At 38.8% G+C, this 14063-nt stretch overlaps 1 protein-coding gene across 3 annotated transcripts in view; it reads right to left on the reverse strand.

Moving 5' to 3' along the window:
- DNAH5 (dynein axonemal heavy chain 5) overlaps positions 1–14063 on the reverse strand; it is a 326976-nt gene that overhangs the window by 150555 nt on the left and 162358 nt on the right. For all 3 annotated transcript variants that reach the window (XM_066243771.1, XM_066243781.1, XM_066243766.1), the window contains 4 exons: positions 7082–7320; positions 5822–6062; positions 3430–3629; positions 293–446 (listed from right to left, as the gene is read on the reverse strand). In XM_066243771.1, the coding sequence (XP_066099868.1) occupies positions 293–446; positions 3430–3629; positions 5822–6062; positions 7082–7320 (834 nt within the window). The remainder of the gene's footprint in view (positions 1–292; positions 447–3429; positions 3630–5821; positions 6063–7081; positions 7321–14063) is intronic.

A 14063-nucleotide genomic window follows, 5' to 3' on the forward strand; every position in this document is an offset into this window, starting at 1 on the left:
AAGAACTACATCAATTATGCAGGCATCCGTTCTTTGTTTTTTTAACCCTCCATTTCCTACAAAACCTCACAGCTTTATCGCATCGCATTCTTGCTCTGGTTTTCACGCCCCTTCTTTTTCATAATTTCTCTCTCTTTGAAACAGTTCAATAGCAACCACAAAAAAAAAAAAAAAAAAACCACAAGGGGGGGAGGGTTGGCCAACAGAAGTTGAATTACATTTTTTAAAATAATTATTAGTTATTAGGTCTCTCAGTTAAACACCTGATGAAATCAGAAAGAAATTCTAAAACCTTGGGAAGCTGTTTGGCAATGTCTCCTCCAACAAAGACGGCTTCTAAGTAAATCCACAAGTTTTGCACCATCATCCAGTTTTCAATGATGTCTGTTGAGTTGGAAAGTAATTGCACCCATTTCTGAATCTGGGCTTTGAATGGCATATTGTACCTAAAACAGGAAATATGGTCAGCATTTAGGTTTTTTGTTTTGTTTTGTTTTGGTTTTTTTGATGCTTTCATTTTATTGTTGCTGTTTTCAAATTAAAAAGGGGTTTTAAAATCCTAATTTGTACCTACTCCTTTATAACTTGTGAGGCTTTTAAAATGATGCTACCAAGTAATTAATTCACCACCATTTACTGGACACCACTAGACTAACTTTTTCCCTTTTGATTCAGAGTATAGAGAGGTGGGAGACATGTCCCCTAAGGAGCAAATCAGGCATGAGGTCTGACCCAAGTCTGCTGCCACAGTAGTATAATTGTGGTCATTGTTGCTATGGCCAAGAGAGTAATAATGTTACTAATGAGCTTCTGTGTCTTTCCCATGGTGTCCCTGGTTTTTCATACAATATGGGGCAGTTACAGAGGTATTGGTGGGAGCCAAACAACTAATTCAATTTTCAAAATGATACTATTTAGAATCACTCCTTAGCCTCCCCTCTTCTCTGTCTCTTTCCATCTTGCCATCCGCTCATATCCAAACCACTCATTGTGTATGTGTGTGAGGGCCTATGTATGTATACATGAATACCCTGATAGTCATATTTCTGCCTCTTCCATAGTTAACCTACCTTTCCTTTTTCCTATTGAGGCAGACACTGACAGTTGTCTCCCAATGTCTTGTTCTCCTCCTTCTTTAAATAAAGAACCCAATTTCTGGACACAGAGCTGCCCAATTAAAATACTGAATTTCCCAGCCTCCTTTGCAGCAATGTGCAGTCCCAGGACTAAGTATCACATCAATAGTTTTCAACCTCAGCTGCAATTAGGAATTGTCTGGCAAACATTAAGAACTACCAATGCCTGCCTCCGTCTCATCCCCAGAGGCACTGAGTCAATGAATGTGTGGTGTGGTTCAGTGGATGGGGTTTCCCTAGGAATGTCACGTGTGTAGACAAGGCTGAGAATCATGCTTCTAAATGAAGAGTGAACATCAGCATTGGATGAACAGGATAATATGGAGGAGAAGGGCCACACCTTGAAAAGACAGAAGGGTGAGCAAAACAAAACTTGGGTCCTGATAACATTGTAGAGCCCCCATGCCAACATGAACCATCAACCTTGGAGTTTCTTTTACATAAGAGAGAAACAAAATCTCCAGTCTTGTTCATGATGTATATGGTGCTTCTGTTATGTGAAGACAGTCTTAACCTAAAATGATTATACAGCCTATCCAGCCTCATTGTTTTTCCTTTTTACTTTCTTCTCCTTTATTGATCTTTCCATTCCAATAGTACATGGACTTGACGTCTCCTCAAATATTAGTCATATCAGTGAATAAATTTTAATTTACATACTCTTACTTATAAAATATTCCACACATCTTTATAAAACTTTTTGTTTATGCTTTTCACTAGCATGTAGTTCCATAGCATTAAAGATCTTTATTTTATTAACTAATGTTTATAGCACCTAAAAGAGCACATGGCACATAGTAGTTGTTCAATAAATTCATGCTGAATACGTGTTTCTCACACAACTCTGTCTGTGAATTTGATGCCATTGGTAAGAAAAGTTTCCCCATCCATAACACAGATAATTTTTACTTAAATTTTATGTGTGCCTTTTCTATCTCCCTAAGGTATATCACTTTCCAGCTGTCCCTCATTCTGGTTGGTTACGAATAACCAAATTTGTTATTACTCTCCAAATTCTAAGTAGTTCAAACTCGATGTAACCAATGGCCTAAATCTCTAAGACCTAATTTTATATTCTATAACATTTATTTCAAACACTTAGATATACCCAATAAATGGAAAGAACAAGAATTTTAAGTAGTTATTACTTCCTACATTAAAATTGATACACATATACACAGATAAAAGAATGGCATTTTAAAGATAGAATAACAATAAATTTGCATCTCATAGGTATTCACATTCTACGCAATTATCATCTATTCAAGAAGATCCTAGTGAACAAAATCATTTCAGAAAGAGCAAAGGGAAGCAATGAACCAAGGAAATACAAGTCCATGACTCTGACCTGCAAGGCCAAAATGCGATGGCTTTGCTGTTATGTCAAATAGAAATGTTAGACTGTTATCAGTCTGCACTGTTTTACTTTATGAATTAAATGCACTGTCTCAATCATTAAAGTATGTATACTTCTAGCCCATAAACTTGTTGGCAAAAAGGTTTTCCAGGTAGAAGGATTATTTTGAAATTCAGAATAACTTCCCCCTGGCCTCTGGAGCCTGCTGAGGTGTCCGTCAGCTGTGCAGTGAGGCGTGGCAGAGCAAAGCTGCACGCTCCACAAGATCCAAGTAGCTAATCACATGTTGTGTTCTTTTGTCCAGCTGATGGTCTCGGACACACTCCACAAATAGGGGATAATGAAATAAAAACAGTCTTACACATGCTGAGCCAAAGGCCAAAATTAAAACCAGTGTTGTTAATATTAAGTAAATTGTATGAGGGGTATTATAGCCCTTTTTTTTTTTTTTTTTTTTTTTTTTTTTGTATTTTTCTGAAGCTGGAAACGGGGAGAGACAGTCAGACAGACTCCCGCATGCACCCGACCGGGATCCACCCAGCACGCCCACCAGGGGGCGACGCTCTGCCCACCAGGGGGCGATGCTCTGCCCCTCCGGGGCATCGCTCTGTAGCGACCAGAGCCACTCTAGCGCTTGGGGCAGAGGCCAAGGAGCCACCCCAGTGCCCGGGGCCATCTTTGCTCAAATGGAGCCTCAGCTGCGGGAGGGGAAGAGAGAGACAGAGAGGAAGGAGGGGAGGGGGGTGGAGAAGCAGATGGGCGCTTCTCCTGTGTGCCCTGGCCGAGAATCGAACCCGGGACTCCTGCACACCAGGCTGCCGCTCTACCACTGAGCCAACCAGCCAGGGCTTATAGCACTTTTTAAACATTAATTTCCTTGAAATGCTTAGTCTCATGGTTTCTTAAATCTCAGAAAAAAAAAGGAGACTTTTCTACCTGTTGCTCAGGAGCGAGCCCAGAAGCATCAAGCTGTCCTCCATGCTGGCGATGACTTCCGAGGTGCTGTCTCCTCGCAAGAGCAGTTCCCCACGGGTTTTAAAGCTGCCAAATGTAAATGTTCTGCTGTCCCATTCACTAATCACTTGCCTCAGCTTCTGCTCAATGTCTCTCTCTTTCACAGCACTGATACAGATGTCCTATTAAAATTGCAAGTTCTCATGTTATCACGTAAAAATCACACATCCTTCTTGAATGGTCTAGGTTCAACAGAGATCTTATCTTCACTCTTCGCTTCATATGTATCTATAAATATTCATATTCCTAAATCTGTATAAGGTATTTGTGAAATAGAATAAATTGCATTTGTGTATATAGATGTACATTTAGGGACAGGGATGGCAATGTAGATATTACTAAATAACAATGCCATAACTTTCAAAAAATTTCCCAACAAGTTTTTCCAGAAAGAAAGAGAACAGAAAAGATGCAATAATGTAATATTATTCAACTAAGACAGGAAAGGAAACCCTGCCATTTGCCACAACATGAATGGGCCTGGAGGACATTAGATTAGAATTAGAAAGAGAAAGACAAATACAATATGCTATCCTTTATAGTTGGACTTTTAAAAACCAAACTCAAAGAAATGGTGAATCGGTGGTTACCAGGAACTGGGAGGTGTGAGAATGGGAGATGTTTAAGGATACAAACTTGCAACTAGTAAATGAATGAGTTCTAGAGGCCTAATGCACAGCATGGTGACTACAGACAACAAAACTGTATTATAAGCATTAAACTTGCTGAGAGACTAGATCGCAACTGTCCTCACCACTGGAAAAAAAATGACAACTATGTGATGAAAGAGGCGTTCTAATTCTGCAATATAATTTCAATATAAATGTATCAAATCAATATGTTGTACAGCTTAAACTCAAACAAAGTTGTATGTCAATTATATCAAAAAATTTTAATTAGGATCAAAAATATGCAATAATCTTTTAAATTTAGAAACTTTAATCAAAATTTCAAAATTTAATGTGTCTCTAATTTAACTCAAATCAATGCAGTATGAGAGGTGGGCATTAGCAGAAACCTGATTTCTTCCCAGCTCTGATCACTTTCCCGGTCTCCTCTGCAGCCTTATCTCCTTCTGGACCGTTAGTCAAACCCTGCCGTTGGCCTCTGCTTGTTTCATGCTCCACTCAGTCTGCAGGTGAGCTCACCTATGCCTGTGCAGTTAGTAACATTTTGCATCTCCAGACAAGACCCACACCCAACGTGCCTACTGGATCTCTCAGCTTAAACACAATTTGTGAAATATCAAACATGCCCCAAATCAACTTCACAGTCTTTGTACCTTGCCACTCAACCTGATTCCCTTCTAATATTTTCTATCTTAGTTATAAGCCCTATCATCCACCTAGATCTCTCAGCAAATCTAGAGTTCATCTTTAGCCCCTCCCCCTTGTTTCCGCTACCACATTCCCTCCATCACCAAATTCTACCCAGTTTTACCACCTACAGATCTCTTCAATCTTTCCTCCCCTCTCCAGCTTCAGTAGCTGCTCACGCATCCAACATACCCTTATCTCTCGCCTCAGATATTCTTATAACCTCCCAGTTGGCTTTCCCACAATCTCCCTTGCCCTCCTCCACGCCTTTCTCCACAAAGCTACCAGACTGAACTTCACAAAATGAAAATCTAACCCTGGCCTCCCCTGTTCAAAATGCATCTTCCAAATGTCTCCTCCTTATTCCAAAGCCTAAAATCAAGAGCACGCTCTAGCCCCACTGGAACCCCCTTTCTCAGCTTCCTCTTCTCTACTGCCCGGACCCCAGATACTCTGTCCTTCCTCTGGTCACCCAAACACACCTCAGACCCTTCACACGTGCTCTTCTCTCTGCCTGGCATTGTCATTGTTGTACTTTCCAACCTCCTTCACACTTTCCAAGCAACAACACCCACCACACAGGCTTCTTCCCTTTGCCCAACCAACCATGTGGGTGCACCCCAACCGTCTCTACCTTTCTCATCCTTTTCCCACCTCCCAGTAAGGCCAAGTCCATTTATTATAGAAACTCCATAGAACATCATATTTTTCCTTCAATGGTATTTACACAACATGTAACTATATCCTTATTTGTATAAATATTTGATTAAACAAATTCATTAATGAACTAGGAAGGCAGGGCACCCTCATGTGCCCAGCACTTAGCACAGTACCTATCACATAAATATTTGCTAAAGCAATTAATATTTGGATGCCAGGAAAATAGTTTTCATTGTCCTGGCATGATGTACTGAGGCAACACTCCACAGTGTAGGAATACTGTCACATAAATCCCATGAGCCCTTCCAGTCTCCCCCACAGCAGGCTGCCAGCTGTACCTCGATCTCCTCTTTGTATTTCAGAAGAGGTGCCTCCATGATGTTTCTTAATTTGAAATTTTCATTCCCCACATCCAGACTATGCCCAGTGAGAACGGCTATCCTTTCCCAGTGCCTGTCCATCATCGCCTTGCTAGCCATGTGTTCCAGCAGTGGACAGCACTCACTGAAATCATCTATGGTCTTTTTCAGATCCAGAAAAGCCTGCCAGTCCTTCAAGGCCCGGGGCAGTTTCCGACATCTGTGAAGGAAAGGCACCATGAAAGTCCATTCAAATCTGGACCCAGAGGTCTCCAGTCCAAGACTGTCAGCCTGCATTTCTATCAAAAGTAGTTACTTTGAATATCTACCACATTTTTAAATCTCATGAATCAGAGAATATGTTAATATGCTATTACACTATAAAAATTACTCCTACCAATCAGGAGAAAAAAAATTTCAATTTCTCATAACAACAAACTGGATAAAAGGCATTATTTTAAAGGATAGAGGTGCCTCCCAATTCAGTTCAGTTCTACAAATATGCCTAGGGAGCCTACCGAGTACAAGGCACAGCAGAGACAATCAGGCTGTCCACCAATATGATACAATTAATGACCGTCCCTTTTCTTTGGATTTGATATACTGCTCATAAAAATTAGGGGATATTTCAAAATGAATATAAAGCGATTAAAAAAAGAAGCATTTGATATTTTATGAAACAAGAAAAAATTTATTAAAAAAGAAGCATGTGATTATTTTATTAAACAAGAACATCAGAAAGCAAACGACAAGTCAAAGAAAGTGGTTCGATTATGCAAATGAGATGCAAAACCCACTTTTATTTCATTGGAGAAAATGCACTATACAAAAGGCTGAAAGTACTGGGGTATCTGCGTGTTCCCTGATCCCCTAGTTTTTGCGAGCAGTGTACTTAACAGGATGTAGAAAAATTATGGTGCTCTCACCTTTGTTCCAGAAAATCAATTAACATGAACTTTGACTGTTTCATAAGTATAAAATAAGGAGAGATCAGCTCCTCCAAGCTGCAGAAAAGCTCCTGACAAGATTCATCCAGGTTTAAAAGATATGCTTGTCTCCTTGTGTACACACATGGGATAATTAACAAATAGCCTTTGATACGGGTAAAAACAAACAACTGCAATGCAGCATGGCATGCTAGCTAAACATCCGGAGTGAAAAGAGAACATGACAACCAATCAAATAAGAAAGCATTTCAGGTACAATAGCTCTGGGTATGTTAAACATTGAACTTCTCACCTGTTCTGGAACTCCAAAAGTTCACTGTTGATTTTTTCAATATTTACTTCTGACCACAGGATATCATAGTAGCTATTTACAGTTTCTATAACACTGTTGTACAGGGTATATATTTTCTGGAGCAGATTTAGTTGCTTCTTAATTTCAAGAAGCTGAGGATACTGGGTAACTGGCAGACCAAAAAGCTCCTCTCCTCCAGTATAGGTGATGTATTTCCGGTAGATATTATCAAATTGATTCTAATAAAAACACAAATGTAGAGAGAAGATGGCAGCGGAGTAGGCGGATGCACAGACACCCAGCTCTCAATACCAAACTGGAATACAAATAAATTTAGAAAAAATCAGCATGAAAAACCAACACTGAACTGCAAGAACAGCTCTCAAAAACTAAGGAGCAAAGAGGAAGCCACAATAATCCTGGTAAGGAGTGCCTGAATCTCCACTGCTTACAGGAAGGGAAGGAGGGGGGTGAGGCTGGGAGCCCAGAGAGGATTTCACAGAGGAAAAAGAGCAGAAACTACTGCTCACAGCCACTTACCTGGCGACCAGGGAGCAAGGTGGGTTGAAAAGACCAGCTTATCTCCCAAGTGGAAAAGACAGGGAGAGGGACAGACTGTGAGGGGCTAAGGTATGCAAGAAACAAAATAAAAAAGCTGACTCATTCGTGCTGGAGGCGGCCATAGCTGGGGGAGGGACTGAACCTTTCACAAAACAGAGCTGAAGTGCTTCCGGATCAGAGATCTACGGACATCTATCCAGCTCCAATCAGCACAACAAGGCACAGCTGAAAACAAGAAGTGGGGAGGAGGGGCAGTAACTCAGGTCTCCATGGAGATCTGAGATACACCTCCCCCTACTGAAGCTGAGAGAAAAAACCCTGCCCCCAGTGAGATTAGTTGGAGGAAGAGACCTTCAGCGTCTCAGGTTACACCCACAACATTCCTGGATACAGTTTCAAGGAAGCCCCCTGCTGAGATCAGTTAACAAGACTGTCACCTGTTAAGAAAACAAACAAATCAAGACTTCAAAGCTGCCCAAATCCGAAAGTGGATTACAAATAATAGCTGACACCAACCCACGAAGACCTAAAAATAACACAACTGAAAACTGGAGGCAGACAACACCAAGCCTAGACTCAATCAACTCTACAAATAAAAAAAAAGAAGAAGATGAGAAAACAAAGGAGTGCAATCCAAATGAAACCACAAGAGACACTTTCGAGAGATGAACTGAGTGATATGGAAATAATCAAACTTCCAGATGCGGAGTTCAAAATAATGATTGTAAGGATGCTTAGGGATCTTAGAACAACAATGGAGGGGGAGTTTGAAAACCTAAATAAAGAAATAGCAAGTATAAAAAAGAATCAGTTGGAGACGACAAATACAATATCAGAAATGAAGACCACAATGGAAGGAATTAAAAACAGGATAGATAGAGCAGAGGATCAAATCAGCAAGTTAGAAGACAACTGGAATGAAGGCATGAAAGCAGAGAAGAAAAGAGAAAAAAGACTCAAAAAGTCAGAGGAAACTCTTAGAGAGCTCTGTGACAACATGAAGAGAAATAACATCCGCATCATAGGGGTTCCTGAAGAAGAAGAAAAAGAACAAGGGATAGAGACTTTGTTCAATCATATCATAGCTGAAAACTTCCCTAAATTAATGCAAGAGAAACTCTCACAAATCCAAGAAGCACAGAGGACTCCATTAAAGAGAAACCCAAAGAAACCTACACCAAGACACATCATAATTAAAATACCAAAGCTAAGCGATAAAGAGAAAATATTAAAAGCTGCAAGAGAAAAAAAAGTTATCACCTACAAAGAAGCCCCCATAAGGATGACATCTGACTTCTCAACAGAAACACTTGAGGCCAGAAGGGAATGGCAAGAAATATTCAAAGTAATGCAGAACAAGAACCTACAACCAAGACTACTTTATCCAGCAAGGCTATCGTTTAAAATTGAAGGAGAAATAAAAAGCTTCCCAGACAAAAAACAACTTAAGGAATTCATTACAACCAAACCAATGCTGCAGGAAATATTAAGGGGCCTGGTGTAAACAGATAAAGTGGGAAAAGAATACAGAAAAAAAGAAAAGAAAAAGGAATACACCTTTAAAGAAGAAAATGGCAATAAACAACTACATATCAATAATAACCTTAAATGTAAATGGATTAAATGATCTAATCAAAAGACATAGGGTAGCTGCATGGATAAGAAAACAGGACCCATACATATGTTGTCTACAAGAGACACACCTTAGAACAAAAGACACACACAGATTGAAGGTAAAAGGATGGAAAAAAATGTTTCATGCAAACGGAAATGAAAAAAAAGCTGGGGTAGCAATACTTATATCAGACAAATTGGACTTTAAAACAAAGGATATAGTAAGAGATAAAGAAGGCCACTACATAATGATAAAGGGAGTAATCCAACAGGAAGATATAACTATTATAAATATCTATGCACCTAATATAGGAGCACCCAAATATATAAAACAGACTTTGATGGATTTAAAGGGCGAGATCAACAGCAATACTATAATAGTAGGGGATTTCAATACCCCACTAACATCACTAGATAGATTCTCAAGAAAGAAAATTAACAAAGAAACAGCAGACTTATTGGAAACACTAGATCAACTCAAGTTAATAGATATCTTCAGAACCTTTCACCCTAAAGCAGCAGAATATACATTCTTTTCAAGTGCTCATGGTACATTCTCTAGGAGAGACCACATGTTAGGGCACAAAAGTGCTCTCAACAAATTTAAGAAGACTGAAATCATATCAAGCACTTTCTCCGATCACAACGGCATGAAACTAGAAATGAATCACAGCAGAAAAGCTCAAAAATTCTCAAACACATGGAAACTAAATAGCAGGGTGTTAAATAATGAATGGATTAAGAATGAGATCAAAGAAGAAATAAAGAAATTCCTAGAAACGAATGACAATGAGCATACAACAACTCAAAATTTATGGGACACAGCGAAAGCAGTGCTGAGAGGGAAGTTCATAGCACTACAGGCACACTTTCAGAAGCTAGAAAAAGCTCAAATAAACAACTTAACCCTGCATCTAAAAGAATTAGAAAAAGAACAGCAAGTAAAGCCCAAATGTAGTAGAAGGAAGGAAATAATAAAGATCAGAGCAGAAATAAATGACATAGAGGCTAAAGAAACAATACAGAAGATCAATGAAACTAGGAGCTGGTTCTTTGAAAAGGTAAACAAGATTGATGCACCTTTAAGTAGACTCACCAAGAAAAAGAGAGAGAGGACTCAAATAAATAAAATTAGAAATGAGAGAGGAGAAATAACAACTGACACAACAGAAATACAAAATATTGTAAGAAAATACTATGAAGAACTGTATGCCAAAAAACTAGACAACCTAGATGAAATGGACAAATTCCTTGAAACGTACAATCTTCCAAAAATCAATCTGGAAGAATCAGAAAACTTAAACAGACCAATTACACCAAAGGAGATCGAAACAGTTATCAAAAAACTCCCAACAAAGAAAAGTCCGGGGCCCGATGGCTTCACAACGGAATTCTACCAAATATTCAAAGAAGAACTAACTCCTATCCTTCTCAAACTATTTCAAAAAATTCAAGAGGAAGGAAGACTTCCAAACTCCTTTTATGAGGCGAGCATAATTCTGATTCCAAAACCAGGCAAAGACCACACAAAGAAAGAAAATTATAGGCCAATATCTCTGATGAATATAGATGCTAAAATCCTCAACAAAATATTAGCAAACCAGATCCAACAATATATGGAAAAAATCATACACCATGATCAAGTGGGATTTATTCTGGGGAGGCAAGGCTGGTACAATATTCGTAAATCAATCAATGTGATTCATCACATAAACAAAAAGAAGGAGAAAAACCATATGATAATTTCAATAGATGCAGAAAATGCATTTGATAAAATCCAACACCCATTCATGATCAAAACTCTCAGCAAAGTGGGAATACAGGGAACATACCTCAACATGATAAAAGCCATCTATGAGAAACCCACAGCCAACATCATACTCAATGGGCAAAAATTAAAAGCAATACCCTTAAGATCAGGAACAAGGCAGGGGTGTCCCCTTTCACCACTCTTATTTAACATAGTCCTGGAAGTCCTAGCCACAGCAATCAGACAAGAAGAAGAAATAAAAGGCATTCAAGTTGGAAAAGAAGAAGTAAAACTATCATTATTTGCAGATGATATGATATTGTATATAGAAAACCCTAAAGTCTCAGTCAAAAAACTACTGGACCTGATAAATAAATTCAGCAAAGTGGCAGGATATAAAATCAATACTCAGAAATCAGAAGCATTTTTATACACCAACAATGAACAGTCAGAAAGAGAAATTAAGGAAACAATCCCCTTCACAATTACAACCAAAAAAATAAAGTACCTAGGAGTAAACTTAACCAAGGAGACTAAAGACTTGTACTCGGAAAATTACAAAACATTGATAAAAGAAATCAAGGAAGATACTAACAAGTGGAAGCATATACCGTGCTCATGGTTAGGAAGAATAAACATCATTAAAATGTCTATATTACCCAAAGCAATTTATAAATTCAATGCAATACCAATTAAAATACCAATGACATACTTCAAAGATATAGAACACATATTCCAAAAATTTATATGGAACCAAAAAAGGACACGAATAGCCTCAGCAATCTTAAAAAAGAAGAATAAAGTGGGAGGTATCACACTTCCTGATATCAAGTTATACTACAAGGCCATTGTACTCAAAACAGCCTGGTACTGGCATAAGAACAGGCATATAGATCAATGGAATAGAACAGAGAACCCAGAAATAAACCCACAGTTCTATGGACAACTGATATTTGACAAAGGAGGTAAGGAAATACAATGGAGTAAAGACAGCCTCTTTAACAAATGGTGTTGGGAAAATTGGACAGCTACCTGCAAAAAAATGAAACTAGATCACCAGCTTACACCACTCACAAAAATAAACTCAAAATGGATAAAAGACTTGAATGTAGGCCGTGAAACCATAAGCATCTTAGAAGAAAACATAGGCAGGAAGCTCTCCGACATCTCTCGGAGCAATATATTTGCTGATTTATCTCCACGGGGAAGTGAAATAAAAGACAGGATAAACAAATGGGACTATATCAAACTAAAAAGCTTTTGCACAGCTAAAGACAACAAGAACAGAATAAAAAGACAAACTACACAATGGGAGAACATATTTGACAATATGTCTGATAAGGGGTTAATAACCAAAATTTATAAAGAACTTGTAAAACTCAACACCAGGAAGACAAACAACCCAATCCAAAAATGGGCAAAAGAGATGAATAGACACTTCTCCAAAGAGGACATACAGATGGCCAATAGGCATATGAAAAAATGCTCAACATCACTAATCATTAGAGAAATGCAAATTAAAACCACAATGAGATATCACCTTACACCAGTCAGAATGGCGCTTATCAACAAAACAACACAGAATAAGTGCTGGCGAGGATGTGGAGAAAAGGGGACCCTCCTGCACTGCTGGTGGGAATGCAGACTGGTGCAGCCACTGTGGAAAACAGTATGGAGATTCCTCAAAAAACTGAAAATTGAACCGCCTTTTGACCCAGCTATCCCACTTTTAGGAATATACCCCAAGGACACCATAGAACGGCTCGAAAAGGAGAAATGCACCTGCATGTTTGTGGCAGCATTGTTCACAATAGCGAAGATCTGGAAACAGCCCAAGTGTCCGTCAGAGGACGAGTGGATTAAAAAACTTTGGTACATATATACTATGGAATACTACTCAGCCATAAGAAATGATGACATCGGATCATTTACAATAACATGGATGGACCTTGATAACATTATACGGAGTGAAATAAGTAAATCAGAAAAAAAACTGAGATGAATCCATACATAGAAGGGACATAAAAATGAGACTCAGAGACATGAACAAGAATGTGATGGCAACAGGGGCGGGGGGGGTTGGGGGAGGGGGGAGGGGGTGAAGAAGGAGAGAGGGGTTAGGGGAGGGGAGGGGCACAAAGAAAACCAGATAGAAGGTGACAGAAGACAATTTAACTTTGCGGGAGGGGTATACAGCACAATCAAATGTCAAAATAATCTAGAGATATTTTCTCTCAACATATGTACCCTGATTTATCAATGTCACTGCATTAAATTTAATAAAAAAAAAAACACACAAATGTAAACTTACCAGAATAATTTAACATAAACAAACATGCAAATTAAAAAAAGACTGGCAGATCAGCAAATCATCAATGTATGATATCTCAGCACATATAAAGCGAAATACTAACTTAGTATAATTAATTACATAGAAATCAACTCAAATTGTAACTATATCAATCATATTTTTTCAATCATATTTTTAAATGTAAGTACATACCATATTCCATAATAAGCCTTTCTATGTCAATGGTGGGTATGTGTTTAAAACACATTAAGGCTCTGGTTGTTTTAGAACAGTGTTTTACAAATGCTGGTCCATAAACCAGTGCCAGTCCACCAGAAATTTCATGTCAGTCCATGAAAGAGTTAACCAGCCTGATGTTATATGAAGGTTATAGAGCAGGGGTCCCCAAACTTTTTACACAGGGGGCCAGTTCACTGTCCCTCAGACCGTTGGAGGGCCAGACTATAAAAAAAAACTATGAACAAATTCCTATGCACACTGCATATATCTTATTTTAAAGTAAAAAAACAAAACGGGAACAAATACAATATTTAAAATAAAGAACAAGTAAATTTAAATCAACAAACTGACCAATATTTCAATGGGAACTATGCTCCTCTCACTGACCACCAATGAAAGAGGTGCCCCTTCCAGAAGTGCGGCGGGGGCTGGATAAATGGCCTCAGGGGGCCGCGTGTGGCTCGCGGGCCGTAGTTTGGGGACCCCTGTTATAGAGTATATAACCATTGGGTTTAGAAGGTCATTGA

This window comes from Saccopteryx bilineata, chromosome 1 (assembly GCF_036850765.1).
Source record: "Saccopteryx bilineata isolate mSacBil1 chromosome 1, mSacBil1_pri_phased_curated, whole genome shotgun sequence".
Taxonomy (NCBI): Eukaryota; Metazoa; Chordata; class Mammalia; order Chiroptera; family Emballonuridae; genus Saccopteryx; species Saccopteryx bilineata.